We start from the raw sequence: 23,214 nt of genomic DNA on the forward strand, positions 1-23,214 counted from the left end.
TACATCCCTGAATGACACAAGATGATGAAAAACACACTCACACTGCTAAATGACAGAAACTCATATTTGCTCATCTGACTGAGCCTGCAATGTAATCATAATCTCTGTTTATTTTGAAGGATAGGAGTTTACATAAGGTGCAGACTTACTTGTTCATGCGCCAACTAATATTTACTGATTTTTGGATGAAGGAAAATATGACATGACTTCTGTAAGGTACTCATAGATTTGTATGGGTGATGGTGCAAGCTTAGCAGTGAATATGCACAAAACATGTGAACAGCTACGGATTATTACACAGCATCTTTTCCTCGGACCTGAATGTCACTAAAATTTTAATCATTGAAGATATTTTTTGCATTATAAATAAATCATAGCCAAATCTTTGAGGATAGTGCAGTCAAATTCACAGGGGAGCAATCGTCTAGTTATTGGATGTGCTGGCCCTGCCTGATAGATGAGTGTTTATAATTACAGGTTTTGTCACCTCTGACATCACATTTTCAAAACAGTTGACACACAAGCTTAAACAGAGGCACGCTGGCCAAAATGACTTGTGGGTAAATTTTTGAACTCACAAAATCATTAAAGACATACATCAAAAGCAAATATTATCCTAGTCCCTGACCCTAACAACACAAGTTGTGGTTGAATCAATACAATCTTTGCACAGTTGAAAATGAGATACAAAATGAAGCTATCAAAATGTACCAATTCAGACTTAATCTGTGTTACAATGTCTGTGACTTTTGTTGAAACTGTACATGGTTATTGTATGATGTGTTGATGCCATGTAGCTAAAGTCAGACTCAGAAACTCAGTCGTTCAGCCTTTGTACTGCGTTCTGTGTTCACCACAACAAGAACTGTTTCAGTATTCCTGAAAACACAATCATTATTTACTCATGTAAATGACCTCAAACAAAATTCCTCACCACGCGGTACGGTGGAGCAGTGGTTAGCTCTGTTGCCTCACAGCAAGAAGGTTCCGGGTTCAAGTCCCAGCTCCATCACAGGATCTTTCTGTGTGGAGTCTGCATGTTCTCCCTGTACCTGTGTGGGTTCTCTCTGGTACTCCAGCTTCCTCCCACAGTCCAAAGACATCAAGAGGGGACGAGGCTGATTGATACTCTAAATTGACTGTAGGTGTGACTGTGAGTGTGAATGGTTGTCTGTCTATATGTGTTGGTCCTGTGATGGACTGGTGACCTGTTCAGGGTGAACCCCACCTCTCACCCAAAGGCTGCTGGGAAAGGATCCAACCCCCCGTGACTCTTAACAGGAATAAGCAGAAGAAAATGGATGGAAAATACCTCACTGTATTTTATTGCATTAGTTTTTAATATTTATATTTTTTGTGAAGAGCAATGTAGCAGTAGTGTTTTTTTATGGATGATGAGGAAAGGCAGAGTTTTCAAGTTTTCAATGACATCATGTTTAGCATGGGGCGTGAGAAAGTTCCCTCCATTGAAAACAGCTCAATCAGGGACTCATCATAGAAGTCTGCTATATAGCAGCCACAGTTGTAGTTTATTGTAAAGTCAGATAGGCCTTCTAGTCAAATCTGAATTCATTAGCCTATATTATTTTTTCTCATTAAGTTTTTTTTTCTTTTTCTGCCAGCAGCCCAGCATTTCTTCCCTCACTAGTAAATTAGGATACTGTATTGGTCTGTCCTAAGGTGTGCGTCGCCCAGCCCCCTCCCTCCTCCCTCCCACCCTACCTCGCTCCCCCGCCCTCGCTCCCTTTGTCCCTCCTCTGTAGTCGTCGGAGGATCGCTCTCCATCTAGCCGCGCATCCTGCTCCGGAGCACCACCAGGATGATCCGCCGCTCTCTCGACACCGACAACCTTCACTTCACTTTCACACTCATTTAACCCAAAACTCGGACTCCTACCAGCCGCCGCGCTATCCACATGCTTTGCCCTCCTCTTGAGATGCGATACCACTGCTCAATTTCCCGGAGAATATCTTCATCTTCCGTCGCTCCTCGCTGATAGAGAGCATGCCCGACACGGGGACGGCAAATGCTGCTGCCGCCTCGGCCGCTGCCAGTGGTGCGGCTGCCGCCGGCGACGGCCCCGAAAGCTCCCGGCACCGACACCGAGCGCAGCAGGGAGACGCGGAGAGGCCGGAGCCGGGCGCTGCCCCGCCACAAAGCTCCTCCGGTGTACTGGGTGAGTAAGCTCGGACGATGCGGTTGTGGGGAAGAGAGCGCAGGTGAACGTGATGCTGAGACGAGCAGCCCACCATCAGACACCTCGCGGCACCGTCCTTTTGTCTCCATGAGGGCTTCCTTAAATGACCATAAGAACAGAACGCAGGCCCGTAAACAACGGCTCTCACATGGTGCTGTCACTGCAGCTTTTCTAATGTCTTACCTCTAGTTTAGAGAGGTCATTTCTGAGCATTTCCCCCTTAAATTCGTGCATCCTATTTTACCTGCTGTCCTCATAAAGCCAGTATCTGTCTGGAAGTCGCCGCTGTGACAGCATCCAGACCAGACCGGGGCTGGCTGTTTTATTTCGGGTCTTTCTGTTCAACTCTCTGTTACGTGTGAGAGCTGCCAGCTTTTCCTCCCTGGCGACCAAATGTTTATCAACTTCATGATGTCATCCACCGACTGTCTACCTCACTGTTACTGCTTCAGTGTAGGTTGCAGGCTATTGGATAGCAGGGCAGGTGCATGTTTTGTTATTTAAAATAGGCTTAAATCCTCTTAGTAATATACAAATGTATCCTATTGTGCACGCAGTGTCGTTTCTACTACTCATTACATTTGTTTTTGCCTATTTGGTGCTGCTTCTTACTTGGGCCTGTCAAGTTTTAGGATTATGATGTAAAGCAGAACAAATATGTTGTGTGTTTACGTTCCTCGGATCTGAATAAGCCTCATCATAGTTTTCTCCATGCAAGACTTGCAAATGAGGCTATTTCAGGAGCAGACTACGATATCAGCCTGGGTATAGCCTCAGCAGCTGTCGAGCCGGGCTTGTTTTTGCTGTGTGCGGCGTGCAGACCCAGCCTGTGTGCTCTCTCTGCCAGCACTGCTGCAGAGTGATGCAGTGGAGCAGTGGGCTATCAGGTGATGAGCGCTCACTGCCACACTTGGTTGAGGTAACCTGAGAGGGCTGCTGTTGGCTGGAAGAGCAGCTTGATGTCAGTTTGATTTGTCGAGAGGGTGGCACCCAGAGCTTTCCAATCTGGAGTCCTGTGGTGCCAAGTTTGCTTCAAGGATGGATTACAGAAAGGTTCAGGGGTCAGAAAAGGACGATTAGTTCAGTTTTACATGTACTTCGTTTGCCAGTGGGTAGTAGATTATGGATCCTCTGTACTAAATGTGTGCATTGCTGCGACTATTGGAAACCGCACAGTACTTTAAGGTGGCACTGAGCGCTTTAGCTTTGTAGTCTTGTTTTGGGCATATTGTTCCTGATTTATATCCTAATGTTGACAGTTTATTTAGAAATGAATCTTCTTGCGATTAGACAACATTTAAACTCTGTTAACTTTGTCTTCTTTTGTTAATTGTGAAAATTTGGTGAACGTGTTAAAATTCACCAAAACACGATGGAAAACGCTACCAGAGCTCTGGTGTGATACCGGCAGAAGAACTGGAGACTAATAAAGAACTCGACTGAAATATTCACTCTCAGGTTTCTGTGACTTGAATAATTTCATATCTATCAACCTGTTAATGGATAAACATATACAACAGTGGGAGTTCTCTGGAATCCCCACAGAAGTCATGCTGTCGGCCAAGAATTGTTTTGGCACGTAAACCCCTCAGAGTCTGACCCACATCTTAATGTTTGAACAGTTTGTTCAGGGCTTCGATAGCTGTTTTACTAATTTCCTGGATTGATGTAAAGCAAAGCTAACTGCCTCCCAGTTTTAGCTTTATTGAATAGGCGGTACGTTATTAAAAACGCAGCTCAGCCTCAGCATCTGACTGCCATGCATCACAGTGTCCTGCAGAGCAAGTTGAACAACAACCAACACCGTAAGCATTTTGTTTGTCAGCATGTGGGATGTTTATTCAAGTAACACCTATTTAATGTGCTGCAATGCTCTGGGTCGACCTGTAGTGGGCCAGAAGCGTCTGTGAGCAGGACCTCAACGTCACGACTGGCTTGCTGGCGTCCAGCACCATGCTGCAGGAAGCCCAGCTTGGCTGACTGGAGCCCCATACCTTGGCCTGACCGGGCAGACTGTCAAGACACGGCGGGGGTAAAATCACTGACTTTATCCTGGGAGAGTGGATTACAGTAACGACACAAAGCATTTCTGCGTCTTAAACTGTGCTTATCCTCTGATGACTGATGCATGTAATGGTTTTCATTAATGAAACTTCACTCTGTAGCAGAGTCTTTGGTAGATTGCGATCCAGGCTGCAACATTTCAGGAGCAGTGGACCGCGATTCCTCCCCTGCATCCATAAATAACCTTCCATGCTAGCCCAGTGTTGTGTCACGGTAGTCCTTTAAGGAAATAAAAAGTCAAATCTGACATGCAAACATGAATCAGAAGTAGGACAGAGCTGGTCCTGACCAATGCCGTGCCCTTGGTGAGACTCTAGTTGGCACCCCTTGTATTTCACACAACCCCGCCACCACCACCAGTCATTGTTTTCATACACCTGCACAGACATGCTGGAGCTTAGTGTCTTTCCCCTCAGTTTACTTTCCTGATTTTCAAAACAATAAAACCCGCACAGAAGTATCTAATAATAATAACAGCACCTATACATACACGCTGACTACACCATGCAGCCAGTCCCGCACCAAAAGAGTATTCAGCACATCTCTCACATCATGTTTGCAATATAAAACGAGTCAATGATGATGATGTAAAGGCTGTAGTTAGCGAGGATGGAAAAGGAAAAGCTTCTTAATTGACTCATAACAAGTGGGATTAACGTCGGCTGGTTCTGGAGGCAGGAAACACAAACGTGTCCAATAAGTGCACTTTTTTCCAATTTCTCCTGGTGAATTGAAGTTGTAAGAAGTTTATAAATACTGCGGTGCAATAAAATATTCAATCATGACATTACTTCTTTTCCATATTTCTCCTCCTCTTCTTTTTTCCTTCCTGGAGCACCAGACGGCATTTGTTGTTTTTTTTTGTTTTTTTTTGACATTTTGGACGGTGCTGATGTTCATCGCGTTTGACGTGTCATTCCCCGCTTCAGACTGTAAGAGCTGGGGTGCAGGGATGTGACGCCCTCAAGGTGTTGTGTCAGCCCGGTTGCCAAAACATTGTGGACTTTCCTTATTTTGGTGCGCCCTTCTGAGTGGGTGGAGTGGATGGGCATTCACCCGTACGGCCAACGCTCTACATTAAGCGTCGAGAATGTTGCTGGCTCCTGCTCCTACCAGACATCTTTGATGGGTCACGATGGGATAGAAACTCGCCGCTTTCATCGGGCACATGACCCTCTTGCGTCTGTAGCACAACAGGAAGGCGAGACAGTTTTTTCTTTTTTCCAGATTTTTGTCACCGCCTTGAAGGATTTTCCTCACTGGAGGCTCAGGGTGCTTGATTGTCTCCATGCCTCCACTATATTTTCCTAATCCCCTCACAGTAGGCTGGAATGACTTTGATCCTCACAGCCATCCTCCTTTGTAGCCTCCAACACTCACCAGTCCGTGTTTCAAAGATTAATTACGCGCCCATCATTAGAAAAAGCAATGCAAAAGTCTCACCAATTAGTCCGTGTTCCCTCTGAGGCCAGTGTTGATAAGATTCTGTGTTATGAAAATCAGGTCATGTAATTTGCAGTTGTCCAATCAGCCAGTACAGTGGTTTAGGATTTAGGACATTTGTCAGCTTGTACAGTGAGATTCACTCTTTGGTGAAGATGGAATGATATTTTGATCATCTCATGACCCTTGCGTAAGTCCAATCAAACAAACCGCAGTTTACTTTTTCATAATGACCCTTGTGCCTCAGGTTTAACAGCGTTACCACAAACTCTTGATTGACCATGGCAAAATGTGTAGATTCTTTAATTCGCACACTATTACAAGCCGTGTCATGGTCTAATTCTGTTTCTTTTTTAACTGTCACACTATTTAAATGAGGTTTCACTTCATAAAATTATTCAAGTATGCAGTTCTAGTAAATAAATCTGGTCTAAAAACTAAAGCTCAAAGCCATGTTCTGAATTGAAGGTCTGTTGGTGGGATCCAAAAGGTCCATTTTCATCTCTGTCAGCTTGTTTAACTCTTTGATGCTTGGCATTAATAGATGTATTAACAATCTGCAAAATGTATGAAGCAGAGTTCTGCACTCACTGGTCCCGGCTTCTGCCTTCTCTCACCGCCTCACTAGCTAGAAGAATCTCTCGTTTTTGCTCCAGACAGTTTTAGTCAGCTTCACCGTCACACAGGTTGCTTTAAATACAGCAGAGTAAGGCTGGGAGGTGTTGAGAGGAGAACGCATCACATCAAACTTTCTAAAAGAGGATCTGTTTCGCAGCAGCACATCGAATGCGCCATTGGTTTTGTGCCCTCCCACAGCTTCATAAATGAAGGGGCTGATGAGTGTAATACAGTATGATAATGACAGCAGTGTGTTGTACCTAATGACTCTCTCTCTCTCTCTCTCTCTCTCTCTCTCTCTCTCAGCCTAGCTCACTCATATTCATTGCATGTTCCACAGAGCTATATGTCCTGTTCTCCCTCTTCTATCCCTCCTTCAGTGTAATAGCTGAGCTGCACATTAGCTGCATTAGCAATCAAGCAAAGTCTAAGTGGGTTGACCTTGTCATTGTTATCATAAAGGTAATAGGGAGGTAAATTCAGGTTCAGTTCAGGATTTTCAGTATCATAACGGTGGTTGACTTTTCAGTGGGATTTATTGTGGTTTATGCCATTGACCCAACCTGCTTGGAAGCAAGTTCAAATCCAGATAGGAGGTTGCATCACATAAAAACACTGCATACTGACCAGGGCCGGACCTCTGTGCATGGATACCCCTCACCCCTCTCCCTTCCAGCCATCCCGGGTTATTTTTACCTCTGCTAAGAAGGTAGCATCACATTACCAGCCGAGGTCGATCTGTTTTTGACAATGTTTGTTTGTTTGTTTGTTTGTTTATTAGCAAGATTATGCAAAAACTATGAGAGTGATTTTCACCAATCCTGATGGAGTGGTGTAGTGTTGGCCCAGGACAGTTTTCAGGCAGATCCAGGAAAAATAGTTGTTGAATTTTCTCATTGAGTTTGGCTGAGTTAGCCTTGGTGGAGGAGTGCCCTCTAGAGTGCTATTCATTTCAAACCTGTTCCCTTGTACTTGCTCCTATGACTTTTATCCTCATATAGAGACTAATTAAAGCACTAGAGCCTTGTACTCGCTGAATTCATAAGATCTGAAAACTGCTTAGACTACAGATTCAGAATTGTTTTTGTGCTGTCTTTACCTGCTCCAGTAACACTGCCAGCTGAGTTGCAGTTGAGAAAATGGTGCTAAAGTTGATTTACGTGCTATACGATACTAAAACAACCCACTCAGGAGTGGAATACACAGTTCTTGTCAACTGTCTTCATAATGACGCTTTCATGTTGATTAACACGTGGACTTATTTATTTATTACCCTAGATGGTATTGCGATAACTAGCGCTGGTTTGTCTGGTAGCAGACAACTCAAAGTTGGAGCTGGATTTTGATTCAGTTTCACAGGATGATGGAACTTCAGATGTGGAGGTATGTGTACTCAGAGTGCCCTATAGTTTCATTTTTCAATTTTCATTCCCTAGTTAGTTTTTTTTATTTTTAATTATGGATTATATTCCTCTATTTGTGATTGGTCATCTGGTGGCAATATCACCTTTTTTTGCAAACAAGATTGGAAAACCTGGACTTACTGTAATGAGCTGATGGCCACCCTTGTGTGAAGTCCTTCATACTCTAAGTAGACCATCTGGTTCTCTATAAAATCAAGTGACTGGCTCTATCCTAAGATGCTTCATATTTATTACAAGCTTCTTGCTTTAATATGGAGATTCTCAGAGTAAAGGCGGAACTGTTCAAACAACAATAAACAACACTGCCGTTTGTACTACGATCATTTTGTGTTTATGATAGAGATTGTTTTTCATGGTGTATTTGCTGGTTTAGTGGCTGTATGTGGTTATGCTAACTATTCAAATTAATATTTCTTTAGCTATCTATTGCCAGCAGCATGTAACTTATCACCGAATTGATATTGTCCTAAATATTACTGGACCTCTTAGGCGGCTCTTATATCGGCCATGAAGTGACTTATCTGCCTTACACATCATTTTTGAAGCTGTCAGTTACATTCACTCAGACTCCGTTTTGATGCCAACGAACTTTCTGGCCTCACCCTGCTTATATAAAATTTATATTTCATTCCAAGCAGCTCCACACAGTGAAGCGTTTAGATGAAAAGGAGACCACTGCTACTGGATCCGTACAGTGGACTCCTGGAATTGAGATGTCAAGTTTTGATGGGTAATTCCATCGTGAGGATCCTTCCATGAAAATATATCGCCCAAAAACCTGTGTGTTGTGTTTGTTTTTATCTGAAAAATAATCTGTCCTGCTCTTTTTCTGGAACCGAAAATGTTTGATGCATCACGCAGCTACAAAGGTCAGTAGTTAGTCAGTAGTCGAGGATGATTTCTGGAAATTCTAAAACAAGCTGAGAGCAACTTGCTGTTGTGATTTTAGAACCAGATCAGTTTTGCAGCATCCTGTCACCAACAGCACAGTCTGCATTTTGTGTTACCTGATTCTTGCTGGCATCTGACTACTTTGCAGATGCGTGAATCCCCCTCACACGTAGCCACTATCAGAGACCCTCTGGAGACTTCTGCTCTCAGATCATAAACACCAAACAACAATTTGATGCCAGTATGTTTTAAGAAGATACAATAACACTTTGGGTTGTGATAAACCATCTGTCTCGCCACTGGTGATTCCCATGCCCTAGTTAATGGCTTAATCATATCACCCGTAATGGCTGTTTGCTTCTAGCTAACAAACTTCTAAATCCTCATTCATGCCCTCTGGAAGTTTCTACTTTTCTATTTCTAGCCATAAAGATTATCAAACTGTAAGCAGCAGAAAATCATCATGCACACTCCAGAGCTTAATATGCTAGAAGCTCAGATTGTGTTGCCGGTTTCCTTCCTTGTGTGGAACCACTGGCGTGTCACATAGATGGTATCGGCGATTGTAGGCTTAGTTTGCTGTGATCAAAGCAGCGCCACTAACCATCCTCCTCCTGTGTCTCACTGATATTGCATTCCTGAAGGAAAGAGTAAGATTTAAGTGCATTTGGTCACCTTGTCCTTAGTCTATCCTCTGTGACTGCACTAACTAGGCCTGGATCTCTGTCCTTTTTTTTGTAGTTGCTAAGCAAAGCCCAGAGAAATACAATGACCACAGTGAAGAATGCTGTTTTTAGCCTCATTCATGGGGAATTGCTCCATATTAGCCACTCTGCAGCCTCCAGAGAAGGCTAAGGGTCCAGGAAAGTGTAACATACAGCAACGAGGGGAGGAAGGGACATACTGTATTATCAGTAACAGTGTTCGCACAGAGTCAGCCAATGATAAACAAGGGGATTGTAATGTAATACGGGTCTCTCTCCTCTGTGCTGTTCTTGTTTTCCTCCACACCCCCCTGTGACTTGTTATTCAGCCACTACACTCATATATTTGTTTGTTAGGTAGAGAGGTGGAATCAATCCTTCTCATCGTCTCCTCATTACCCTCCAAAGCAGCATATTGGTATTGTAGCACACTCAAAAATGCTGCTGCATACTCCTCTGATTACAACTCCGTACCAGTAACACCGGAGTCACTCACCTTTTCCTCTTTGCCGATTGTCACCTTTATTGTCCTGCATAGCTTTGTGGTTTTGCGTGTGTGGCAGGGGGTGTAGGGCCGTGTAGGGGGGCTTGTTCAGTACATTTATGAGGAACAGGATCAGCACTGGCTGGCCTCTTCCATTTATACCAGACAAGTGTTTTGAGAGGGTGATTTATATGCAGCTCTGTAATGGGGAAAACAACACTTAAACATTAGCAATAGAGCCCACAGCTGGAGATGACAGATAAAGGCTCAGCTGTCCCCTGAGCGTTCACCTCAGTCGCTCCTGGAATATCTACTGTATGTTTTCCCTTTCCAAACCCCCTATGCTTTTTCATTCGTTTTCCTTGTCGATGTAGATGGATCGGGGTGAATCTCTCAACTTGCAGCATTTATTATTCCGCTTGACAGTTGGAACATCTGCCACCAAGGCAATGCATACATTTTTACCTATAATTTCAGTGCCAGTGACCTTCAGAAATAACAACACAGCCAAGGATCAGGCATCCTGATAGTTGTGTTATCTGCCCTTAAATCAATGACACCTGGAACAATCAATGTTATATAACAGGTTGTTTTTTAATCTCAATAAAAATCCACTGACCGAAGGGCCCAGTGTGTTTGTGTGTTAACGGATCATTGCAAAAAGAAGTCAGATATATATTTCGGCCATTATATCAATACTGGAATTTTCTTCCTCCCTTATTGGCCTTGGCTTCCCAAGTCCTGCATTGGTGTGGCCCTGTGTGTTAGTCCCAAGATTTTGGTAGTTTTGGTTTGTTCCTTGTCTGAGTAGCCCAGTCACTGTCCAGCCCCCACCTCAAATACTAATTTGAATGTAGGAAAGTTTCAAAGCAACAGGAACATTGTGTTCTTGTTCATATTTGCACATTGCTGGTGTTGACTGATCAAAGCCTGCAGCAGTTGAGTTACAGCCTTTTCCTGAGCTTCACTCTCATGTATTCCCTCTGCCTTCACCCAGCTTTCCTCTTGTCTTCCATAAGGACAATGTATATGTCATTTACAGCAACCTTCCTGTTGTTTTGCTTCACAACTTCTTGTCAAATGTTCAGAGAGTCACAGTTCTGGCACTCAGTGTTCATGCAGCTTATCGTCCTCTTGATTTTCCTTGCCAAAGTCCTTCAGCATGTGAAGACTTGAGCGTCTCTGATGCCTGCAGAAACAAGCTGTCAAGGAAAATAAAGTGCAGTGTCACTTCTGAAATGTCCGTATTTGCATTTGAGAGAAATATAGTATTGCATCATTTACGAGTCAACAGTCTTGTTTGTCTGAAGATCTCTGGATTGGATTCTGTTCACAAAGAAAACACAATATTTAACCGAGTATTTAATCAAAGGTGCAGTGACTTTACAAAACTCAAACTGTAAAATTAGTATGAGCCAGTCCAGTTTGAAATGTATGATTTACTGTACAGTCACTACTCATTTTGATAAAACACATTTAAAATGCTATGTTTCATTCTGCTCTGATTTCCATGTTATATTTACTGAACTTCCTTATGCTGCTTTGTGGAAACTAAATTAGTCAGCAGGAAATGCTGCGTTAGACCTTCCTGACGCTTCTTTTTGAAAGGCTCGAGAAACCAAAGCTACCAAAGCCATTAATGACATCTTCTGCTTGTCATTGCGGGTGGAAGGAAATGGGAGGTATGATGTAGTAATGTACTATAATCACTGGTTCCTCCGCTTATTGATCTAACTGGGAGCCTCCCTCCCCTCTTTCCTGTCTGGGAATAGATGTTCATACATCACACAGAGCAGTACGTCAACAGCATTAACACACACACACACATAGACACACACACACACACGAGACTCAGTTCTGGAGTTGATAAATCTGTGAGATTTTTGTTGCAGTGTCGCCCATGTTGCTTGATATCTTTTGACGATTTCATTATAAACGTGATGAATTATCTCGTAGATCTCATAATTCAATTCACCTCAGATAAATCTGTGTGTTTGACCAGAAACACGTGCACGCACATTGGCCTTAAAGGTTCTTGTCTACCGAATTATAGAGTCAGTGGAATGCACAGCAGCAGGTCGCCATTAGAGACTAATGACTGTTGTTAAACCTCCTTAAAAATGCATGAGTTTGTTTTCACTGTTTTGTCCTCTTCATCTTCAAAGCACATTGTGTTTGTGGGATCAACTCCAAAAAAATGACAAGGCTCATGTATTTTAAAGAGGCATCAGGCTTTAGCTTCACATACAACTCTTGTTATTGGGCTTATTGATTGAGTTTGATCTTATATAGGAAAAATAATATCGCCAGACTTACCCTCTAAGATTTTGTGTCTTTTTATGTTTTGTTTTTAGTAAGGTGTCAATGTGTAAGGACCATCCAACCTTTAAACCTCAAAATTACATGGTGCTAACAGAGAAATTAGAAACACAGAAATAGCCAGTGTGTGTGTGTGTGTGTGTGTGTGTGTGTGTGTGTGTGTGTGTGTGTGTGTGTGTGTGTGTTCCCATTGTAATCTGTGTTCCTTTTGTTCTGTGTGTTCATTAGAAACCCTTCCTCCACGCTGGCAGTTGCACACTGTTCAACGAAGAGGTCTGTTTTCTGCACAAAGGCTGCTATTCACTCCACAATATTCATCATCACCACTCGCTTATTCATAATTTGTAATCCCCCCGTGACAATATTCAATTCAGCCAGTTAGATAACCAGTCTGTGGAGTGGTCTGCAGCAACTGGCCGTGAAATAGATTCAACACTGTCCTCTCCACGATTGTTACCTGACTGAATATAGACACCACAGCTTCTGTTTCCCCATTTAACCTCAGTTCCGAAACGGACACGACAGATAAAACCCTGATTTTGCTTTTTCAGCCAGCAAATGTAGTTTGATCCAGAAAGAGTCAGACTTGGTGGGGATTGGAGACTGATGAAAAGGAGGGAAAGAAAACAGGACGGGGAGAAGTGATACTTCAGCTCTTCTTCTATGTGAACAATGAAGCTCTTTTCTTCCTACATGGTCTTGCCTTGTCCCTCTCTTGGCTCTCAGCCACTGAGGACTCCAGGGTCACGTGTTAGCATTATCTTGAAACCATGGATGAGTCCTTAATATCCCCCCTGTGGCGTTGAGGAGGAAACAAGACATCTACAACCACTGACGTGATGTGACATCCTCATCCTATTTACCATAAAGGTGGAACTGACACCTCTCGTCTCCCCGCCGTTGAAAGACGGTTTTAATCTCAACTGCATCGCGCTGGTTCTCTTATCACTGCTAATGTCATCAAGTGATAATCTTATCAGTGGCACAGAAACACGTCCCAAAACCTGGAAATAGCTTGACACTATGGAGCTTCCATTTCCCTTGTTTTGAAAGAAATGTTTTCGTTTTGGTTTTTTGAAAGATTTATGGGTCAGGAGAAAGTTCCAGTGCCCCGGTGTTGTTCATGTTCAGCCTGATGCTAGGTTTTTACTGTAATTGTATTTACACTTCAAAAATGATAAAAGCTTTGCTCATGAGTGAATTATATTGCTGAGCAGAACATACACCTGAAACCTTTGTTTAACTTAGGGTTTATACTCTGCCATAATCCAAAATCCAATGAGAAAAAGTGCCATTGGCTATTGTTCGTGGGAACCCACGGTGTTGCTAACATCTGGGTTGGCCTGCAAAAGTACATTGTGCCTGCAGCACTCTGACATTTTTGTTAGCCCCTCCACTAGTTTGTTCGAGACTAAAGTTGCTCAACCAGTTTTGTTTATTTCCATGATATTGTTGTGTTTCATTGATCCTCTGGATGAGTTGCAACAACAATTCCAAATGTACATTTCCATGATGATTGAAAAATGATGACCACATCTTTAACTATTTACACTCTGATCAGCCAGCCTACACTTAAGGATAACAAGCTAAATTTTGCATGCTAACAAACTACTTAAGATGGAGAACATGGTTCACATTGCACCTTCTTGAGATCAGCATATTTGTTATATGTATTAACCGACTGCTTTACAAATAAGCAGGTTTTTAGTACTCCGTTACTTGTGGTACTTGCTCCCACTGCTGATCAGAACATTTGTATATGTTTGCTGCATCACAGACTTCCTACTAGATCAACCTAATGAACATACTGAAGGCTTCTACTTTGCCTTACGCAGGATCTGCAAATCAAGTTTAGACAACATAAAGAGGGCGTCATGTTTTTCGCTCAACTGTAACAGACTCACGAATCTGACTCTGAACATAAAAGCAGTCAACTCCTGTCTTCTTCTACTTAGACATTAATGATGCCTGTGTGCTCAGGCTGCAGGGATTCTCAGCTGACACTTTCTTGGCCTTCACAGCTTCGTCATATAACAGTTTGTACTCACGATAATAGATTTGTATTGTTACTCTGTGGTTCTACGACTGCGGCAAAAATGTCCTCAGTACAAGCACAGTGAGGACTGTTACATTCTGAATCTCATCATTGGGGCTTTCTTCTGGATTTATTTTGCCTTTACACAACTACCTTCACACAGTGTCATGCTGTGTCGTTATTTCTTGAGGGAGAAATAAGTGCTAGTTTTGATGCAGCTGATGTTCCTAATGAAAATGCGGCAGCACTGAGTGTCTAGTCGCTTACATGAGTAATTTTGTTCGCTGTTGCAACCATGTCCTCTGCCATCATTTTCACAACTTTGAAAATAGGTTGGTGCCCCCTCCCCCCCTTACTTTGCCAAGACGGTGACATTTGAGGGTGAGAAGCATCCAGCTTTTCACACTTAAAACTGTCTGATGAAGAAAATATACCATCTACGTTCACATACGTCCAATTCATTTCACCGTTGGGGATGATTGACAGGTCTGCAGGCTTTGCTACAGTTTCAACGCTTCAGCCAAAGCCTGAAATAAGCTTTCTTACAAATAAGTCCTGCTGTGTTAGCGCATGGCCACTCTACTGCTCTGTCTTAAACCTGGTTCATTTGTATCAGAATCATCGTGCCTCCCCCCCACTGCCTAGTTTTAGAGCTTCATCCATAGGAGCTCTATCTTTACTGTGATGACAAATAAGTCTTGAGAGAGCCTGAGTGAGAGGGGAGGCAGGAGAGCTGCAAGAGAAAAATAAATAAAAAAGAAAGCAAGAGGCTCTGAGGGAATCTGCTTAGGGGGGCTAAGAGAGGATTTGGATGAGAGTGTGAGAGAGAGAGAGAGAGAGAGAGAGAGGCATGATAGTGGCAAAAAGATATATAAAGACAGAGAGAGACAGATTGAGAGGGCCACGGCGTGTAAGAAAGCGATGAGAGATAGGAAGAGTGCTCTGCTGCTATGGGAAGAAGAGCCCTCGTATCATCTTAAACACATCTGTGTGTGCAGATGTGCAGATGCAGTGTGGAATCTGGAGTGTTTGTATAAATGTGTGCGGACTGTTTGTGGTATCTTGCGTTGGGAGGCTGCAGTGAGGTGGCCGCTGCGACAAGCAATAAAGCAAATGGGAAGTTGGGGAGGGAGGGAGGGAGACAGATGAGAGGAGAAGGTAGGATTAGGGTTTGCAGTTTTTCCTCTGTAAGTACAGTTGCAGAATCCACTGCCTGGTTCTCATTATCGTCCCAAGTGGAACAATTTGATCAGTATTTATTTCAAACATGTCAGTTGCATGATTTGATTTGATGTATCAATCCGGATCCGGATGTACACACACACACACACACACACACACACATATATTCTGCTCCGTGTGCCTGTCAGCTCAGATAGATGTTTTACGGTGTGTCTGCATGTTGACAGGTGGGAGTTTGGGAGTAGTGTTGTTATGTTTTAGTGATTGGCTGGTAAATTAGTCGGCCGAATAATCAGGTTGATTAATGGCAATCTTTTGATAATAAGCAACTGCCGACGCCAGCACTCGTGAGGAGAATGAACAACAAATGCAAGCAAACAGATTTTCTGCTCTCTCAGTAACAGACGTACTGCTGTTTACTAATGTATAAAGCACACTATTTTTCATTTCTTTTTTTAATTGAATTTAGCTTTTTAATTGCAGAGGAAGATAAAAACTTTAACTTTGGTCCGCTTTTCCCCTTCAAGAAAACATATCTGAGGATGTGGAGGCAGCACTCACAAACGTCAGTTTCCCCAAAGAAGCAAAGTAATAAGAAGGGTGAAATGTGATTCTGTGCCTGTCATTTTTGAAGATGATGAGTACCATCGATGTGTTTCACTTATTTAATTATTTATGTATCATTTATTGATTGTCGTGTGTGAAAATTTATGCATTTGGTACATTCTGTCGAGTGCAGAGTGCAGGCAGGCAATCAGAGAGCTCGAGCAGACACATAATAATATCAGTGGTAAATAAATGTAGATTCCGGTCCTGTAGGTTTTGCGTTGGTGAGATCCATCTCTTGTCCACTGTTGATGCAGTGACCACTAGTTTCAGTTGGACTTGACTTTACTGCATGATCTGATACAGAGTCATGCACAGTGATGGTTCTGTGACTGGTTCTGGATGAGGTTCTGATCTAGACCGCATTCCTGATGTCATTATTCTACTGGGGGGAAAATGGCTTAAGAACAATATTGGAATAGTTTGTGTGGTGCTGTCAATACGCGGATGTACACTCTTTTATTATACAGTTTGCAAATCTGCATGCATGTTGGTCAGTCTGTCTCCTGGACAACTATCAGATCTTGCTACAAAAAGAAGATAAGCACTCTGCGAACATTTTTTTCCCCCTTTCAGGACATAATTTGCAGTTTAAAAAAAAGGTACTAACTCTCATTGTGATAGTATTTGGTGATTTCCTGTTCTACTAATAGGGTCATTTGTCTCATTTACACTCCACACAGATGTGAAAATGGAAATACAGCTTATTTTATTGTTTGCTATTCCCTCTCCTCCTCCTTTGGGGGTTCTGCTGGTCTTTTCTGCGTCACTATTTTGGTGTGTTTGTTTGTCTCCGTTATTATTATGGATGGATAAAAGTCCTACTTTAATGTGACTTCACATAAAACATTTTTTGGCTGTGAGAAACATTCAAATCCTGCCATAGTCTCCAGCCTCCTAGGAAATACACGCTGTTGCCTGGCGCACTTACAAAGGGATCTTTTTATAGAGGTGTATTCAAAAATATACTTCTTTGTAAACCGGCACTGCAAGCCTCAAAGTCATAAAGGAGGAATTTTGTCTCTCCAAAATGTACCAAATGCTATTTATAGGCATCAAGAGGCAGTTTATGATGGCAAATTAAAAATAATTTAGTATTTTGTTTATTTGTAGAACCTCAACCCATGCAAGTACAAATCTGTTTTAATAACTGCCGTTTTGGTCAACAGTCGACATCCCAACATACCTGTGTAACATAAAAACCTACTACTTTACTATCATTACTAAAGTCGCTTCAGTGAGACATTTTGAAACTATTCTCTCCTGGCAATAAATCCATGTCTATGAATTCTCTCACTTTAATAATCCAAATCAATTGCACAGTGAGAAGCTGCAGCGTCATTACACAAAACACTCTTCTCATCACCAAAGTAGTTGTGAGACAAAAATATGTGCAGGTTGTCACTCTGACTGTATTTCCTATGCTATCGTCCATCCAGAAATTAGAAGTGATAGGCAGAAGTGTCTTCCCCTTTCTTAGCTTTCATAGGAGATAAAAGTTGATCATCTTTACATGTTAAACAAAAGTACTTGATGTCTTTCAACAGGTGATTCATGGCTAAAAGTCCTGATGTGAATTTATTATATCAAAGGCGACATACAGAAAACTGCATCATGGGAAAAATATTGCATGTTTACTGAATTTCTCAGAAAATATATCTTAGGAAAAAAAAGGTAACTCTGGTGTGTGTATCAGTCAGTCTTCAGTTCGATCCTTACAAAGATATGTTTTCCGCTTCGTGGTAGCAGCCAGAATCAGACTTGCACAGTCAGTGACAACAGTCTTCAAGTGTCTTTGACCTTGGTTTTATTGCTCACCTGACTTCCACCTGATTAATCGTGTACTGCGTGTCCGCGCAGGTATTTGTGAATACACACACATAAACACCCCCGGGACGTACTTCAGAGAGCCCCTGAAGATCAGAGAAAGACACTTCTTCTTGTTCCAGCTACCTGGCGGCTCTCTGACAAGTGTTATGGCTCTGCATTATGGCTTTTTTTTTTGGATAAACATGTTTGTCATTATTGCCCAGTTTAGTTGTGTATTATATGCAGAGGTTACATTGGATGTAGTTTAAAATGTACATAAATTTGGGTGGTTTAAGGACTTTCAAAGTGCAATGTTGTTTCGTTCTCACCTCCGAGGAGGATATATGATTGATTTGTTTGTCTCATAGCAGGATTACATCAAAACTGAGTGGCCGAATTTCACCAAACCTGATGAACTCAGAACCCCTTATTTTAAATCAAACACAGCAAAACATCTGCAGCACTCACTATTTTCCCGAGGAAGACTGATGTGATAGATGTAAGCAATCAATGGGGATTGATTAACCTCGTTAAATCAATCACAGAGGTACAGTAATGAGAGGCAAAGGAGTTGAAAACAATTATAGCTGCGTAAATAGGCTCAGGTGATGCCACAGTATGTTGTATGTTCTGTGAGCTGCATATATATATATATATATATATATATATATATATATATATATATATATAATATATATATATATATATATATATATATAATATATATATATATAATATAAAGTATGTGTGTGTATGTACTGCAAAACAAAATTCGTTAATATGAATTAGCAGTCAATCAACAGGATGGGAAACAAGAATTCAGCTGAGGTCTGCGAAGGAGGAAGTGCACTGAAATCTTAACGTCACCTCAAGTACTTGTAGTACATCAGATACTACCGATACTACAGATAGCTGTCCTGCTGGCCTGGTGTGTGTAGTGCAGCTCAGACAGGTTATCTTGCAAACGTGTGTATTCAAAGCGTTTGAACACACGCTCGGTAACGTGACTTATAAATTGAGGAACTGTGAAAGCATTTAAAAGCAGTCTGCCAGCCTGTCCAGGTCGTGTGTGTGTGTGTGTGTGTGTGTGTGTGTGTGTGTGTGTGTGTGTGTGTGTGTGTGTGTTTGCCCTGAGCGATGAATACAGGGCTCATTAGAATGGCTGTCATGTCGCAGAGCTGCCTGCAGCATTTCATCTAACGCACAGTGGTGCAGCCAGTCAGATTTCAGTGCCTGGGAGTACCACTCAAGATTATGAAGTCTAAAATACCCTCCTGTTTCTCCCGTACGGTCTGCTCAGACATTTGAAAATGTCCTTCAGGAGTGAAGAGCAGTGTGGAAAAAGATAGTACTTCTGTAAGTACTGAAGGGAGAGCCTTTTAATAGTAACGCTGCCTTTACTCGTAACTACGTATTTATTACGCTTGTGTGTTTTGATTTCTTATGACAGATGATACTATCAACTTCATCCAAATATGTGAGGTAGAATCTTTCCCTTTCATGTGTTTACACTGTATTATTATTTATTTGTGAGGGACAAAGATATTCTTCACTTTTATTTTTATGTACAGAAGAACAAATCATACACACATATTTTTAAAATAGTTTTGGGGGATTTGTGCGTCTTTGTAGAAAGACAACTAGAAACAGAAGAAGAGAGGGAGGTGGGGGTGACATGCAGCGCAGGGCCCAGGCAGTATTCAATATTTAATACATTTGATTTTCAAATCTAACCAGACACGCAGTTTTAGTGGGAGTGTTCAAATCCATCCAGCAATGTGTTGCAATGTTTATTTTCTCTCGTGATGACATGTCCATATTCCAGCCTTTAGTATCGATGCTGTGTCCTCTTGCACGACTGTATATCCTGATCAAATTGAGACGCGACCCATTTATGTGATGGCAGCTGTATTTCAAATAGTGTTAAAGTTCAGTGAGTGACACGTGAACTTAAATGCACTTCAGTTTTCCATATGATGTTCTGGGAGCTGGATTTATTGTGTTAGGTAGCACTACACTCTGAAAACACACAAAAACATCACATTAGGAATGACTTTGCAAATATTCTAACAAATTGTAATGGAAATTTAAGCTGCATTCATTTATTTGTTGATCAATAGAGACATTGTGCTGAGTTCATAATTAGGTTTTGTTAATGTGTTAGCTAGCAGTCATCCGCTTACATGAGCACATGAAACCGGTCGTCTACACCGGTGGAAGTTTTAAATTTGCTCTCCTTTTTGTTTCATTTTGAGGAAACTAACTGTCTCTTTAGCTGTTAAATGCTCTATTTTCTCCAACAATGGGTTTCTTGAAGTCCTTTAGCTGGAGACAGCTGTCTGCGCTCCATTCACATTCATAAAAATATTGATGGCAGCATTAACGGCATTGACTCGGGCCTGTTGAAACCAGCAGAGTGACAATAACAGCGTTGCATGCTAGTGTCACTTTCTGTCACTACTCTGTTCCAGGAAGTTGAAGGACACTGAGCAGCGAACCCCAATGATGGTTTTATGTGACAGATATTTATTGGTTTGGCAGAAGTGGTGTGTCAGTGTTAAATTTACTGCTTGCATTGGCCTCGCTCTTTTTCTACGTGTGAGTGAGCAGCACTTAAACCGTTGGTGGATTCTGCAGAAACCTCACGCTCAAGGTGATTTTCATATTTTGGTGCTTTAACATGTTCTTCGACCTTTAAATGCACATAAAGAAACATATTGTGTTCACTGTGATTGATGCTGTGATAGCAAACGTGCCTGCGTGCGATTTTTGGAAAGCCTCCCACGTTCCAGTTCCTCTGATGTCCCACGCCTCAGTGATCACAGGGGCTGTTGTGGGACAGGCATTCTCTCCAGGCTGCTGTCATTAATATTCAGGACCTGGGAAACATTTCACAGTGTCCTCTGACAGCTGAGCCGGGTCCGGGTTTGCACCGGATACAGAAGAGCCTGGTCCTCTTTTAAACGCCTGACTTTCTTAAGTACGCGTCTGTGAAAACGTGAGACCTGTGGGTCAGTGATCGATCAGTGAGGTGTCAAAGTGGAGATGGAGATCGCCCGAGTCTAATTTATCTGCGATGGAACTGTATCTAGCCCAGAAGAAATCTCTACTGTGCATTATTTTTCCTTCACACTGCTGCATGAAGGGCGACTCTGGTGTAATGTGACATTACCGTGTGGCTATTTTTGGTGTGAGAGTAGAGAGGAGGAGGAACTAAATTTATGGCTGTATGGCAGCAGTCAATATAGTTAAAGGGGACCTATTTAGGGATGGTATTGTGAAGATATCGCTATTACGCTCACCAATACAGCTTGTTGATTCTGCAATTAAATGGTTCAATTCAATGGAATAAACCTTTTTTTTTATTGTCTCACATTTACTGTATTAAAATTAACTGCTTCTAAAGGCTTCAGATTGAATTTATGCTTGTTTGGGATTAGTAGACAAACATCTCAGTATTACTGCGACATAAATACTGAGTTTATGAGATAAAAGATGCAAGATTAAGTTTATGTAGGCTACATAAATAGGAAATAATATGTTGTGTTAATTTCTTCAATACCAAGAACACAACAACTATGTCTGAGTTTGTCAGTACCACAATAATTTATAAATGATCTCCCTCTGAATAACAGACGTGCCTTTATTCATATATATATATATATATATATATATATATATATATATATATAAAAGCATAATATATACAGTATATGTAACCCATACCCGCTGACATCAACTCGACACAAAAGTAGAAAGAATTTGTAGAAACTGAGTGTTCAGAGCCTTTTTGATTACTTTTTAAAAACCTTTCATATGAATATCCAACTCTGATATAATATATCATATATGTGAGAGAAATTACTGTTGATATTGTATTATTAATTCTGTTGACCAGCTTCCAGGAGAAAGAATACGGACAAATATCTCCTCCACATTGTGTATCATTGATGTTTTGAGTGTCTCACTTGTGGCCTGTGGCCCTGGCGGCTGAGGAGGATGAATTTTGTCAATCTCCTGCTGTGAGGGTGAAAGGACATGATATTTAAATGTGTCCCGTTGTGAAGGACAGCACGTATGTGTGTGTTGGGGCAGTGGGGGTAAGAGTTTTGGAGGAGGGTTTCGTCAAAATGTTAGAAATGTCATTGCTCTTTACACTGTTTCACTTTGAAAAGGTGACTGACTCTCTCTCACTCTTCCTCTCCTTCTTGCCCTCTCAGATAAGTTGTTTGGAAAGCGTCTGCTGCAGGCTGGGAGACACGTCATGTCTCATAAGTCTTGGATGAAGACGGTGCCCACGGAGAACTGTGATGTCCTCATGACGTTTGCAGGTCAAGCAGTCAAACACACATTTATTTCTGTAGTTCTGTACATGTGAGGACACTGTCTTAGTCCGCTAAAGCACGCGCAAAAAAACACAACAAAACAAAAAAAGCTGGCACTTCTGCCACTAGATGGCAGCACTTGCAGCCAATCAAAGTCGAAGCACTTTTTCGTACTTACTAAGAAAGTAAATTCTTGATTGTCTTGTACGTCGCTTTTGACAAAAGCGTCTGCCAAATGAAATTGTCGAATTTTTGCCTTGGCTTAATGTACAGTACAGCTGATTAATAAATAATCTTCATGTGAGATTTTTACAGTATGATAATTGTGTCAGAGTATATTGTAGTATTATATAATCATTGGGTACAAAACGTGTTTTTCTTGGTTGAACGTAGTATCATCGTAATCTGTTCATCACCGACCCAGAATACAATCCACACAGGAGGGACACGGGGAGCCAATTACTTTCTAATAAAAATTCATGGTCTCATTGAATTTCATGAAAAATACACACAAAATCATTACTCCAAATCGACATTTCAATATTTTCCTTGCAATTTTGATTACAAATAAGAAACTGATATTCTTTTTTTCCTTCAAATTACCATTTAATCCTAACACTTAGTCTTGGTAATGAAATTGGAGATACATATGTTTTTTTAGAATACTCTTTAAACTTCCTCAGCTGTTGCCTGAAAACAATACATAACCAGTGTAAATCCCTCAACCACCAGAGGAAGCACAGAAGAATTAAGCTCAAGTGATTGTTAGTACGACATCTAACCTCCAGCTGCTACTTAAATAGTACAAGACTGTGGGAGGCAGCTCTGTGTACACTGGCGTGTGGGTACAGTTGAAGATGTATTTTTATTTTTCATTTCCTTCCACAGATACTACAGATGACCACACGTTGCTATGGCTACTGAACCACATCCGGCTGGGAATTCCAGAGCTCATCATCCAAATCCGACACCACAAGCACACACGTGTCTACGCATTCTTCATCACGGCCACATATGAAAAGTAAGAACAACAGGAGCAGCGTCATCAAGTTTGCCCATTGCTGGCAAGCCTGCGAAGACAAAAGGGTAATCTCATTAGCAGGAGAGCTGCAA

General features: G+C 41.7%; 1 protein-coding gene across 2 annotated transcripts in view; it reads left to right on the forward strand.

Moving 5' to 3' along the window:
- Nucleotides 1-1,777: 1,777 nt before the first annotated feature.
- Nucleotides 1,778-23,214, forward strand: part of ano8b (anoctamin 8b) — a 38,155-nt gene continuing 16,718 nt past the window's right edge. The window contains exons 1-3 of one of the 2 annotated variants that reach the window (XM_086224709.1): nt 1,778-2,176; nt 21,997-22,107; nt 22,990-23,122. In XM_086224709.1, coding sequence (XP_086080835.1) covers nt 2,005-2,176; nt 21,997-22,107; nt 22,990-23,122 — 416 coding nt within the window. In that variant the 5' untranslated portion in view covers nt 1,778-2,004. Of the gene's footprint in view, nt 2,177-19,037; nt 19,133-21,996; nt 22,108-22,989; nt 23,123-23,214 lie in introns of those variants that run through there. The other variant, XM_086224710.1, reaches the window with a different exon arrangement.

The sequence above is a fragment of the Aulostomus chinensis genome, chromosome 14, assembly GCF_037954235.1.
Source record: "Aulostomus chinensis isolate RoL2024-O1b breed Wild chromosome 14, RoL_Achi_v1.0, whole genome shotgun sequence".
Classification (NCBI taxonomy): Eukaryota; Metazoa; Chordata; class Actinopteri; order Syngnathiformes; family Aulostomidae; genus Aulostomus; species Aulostomus chinensis.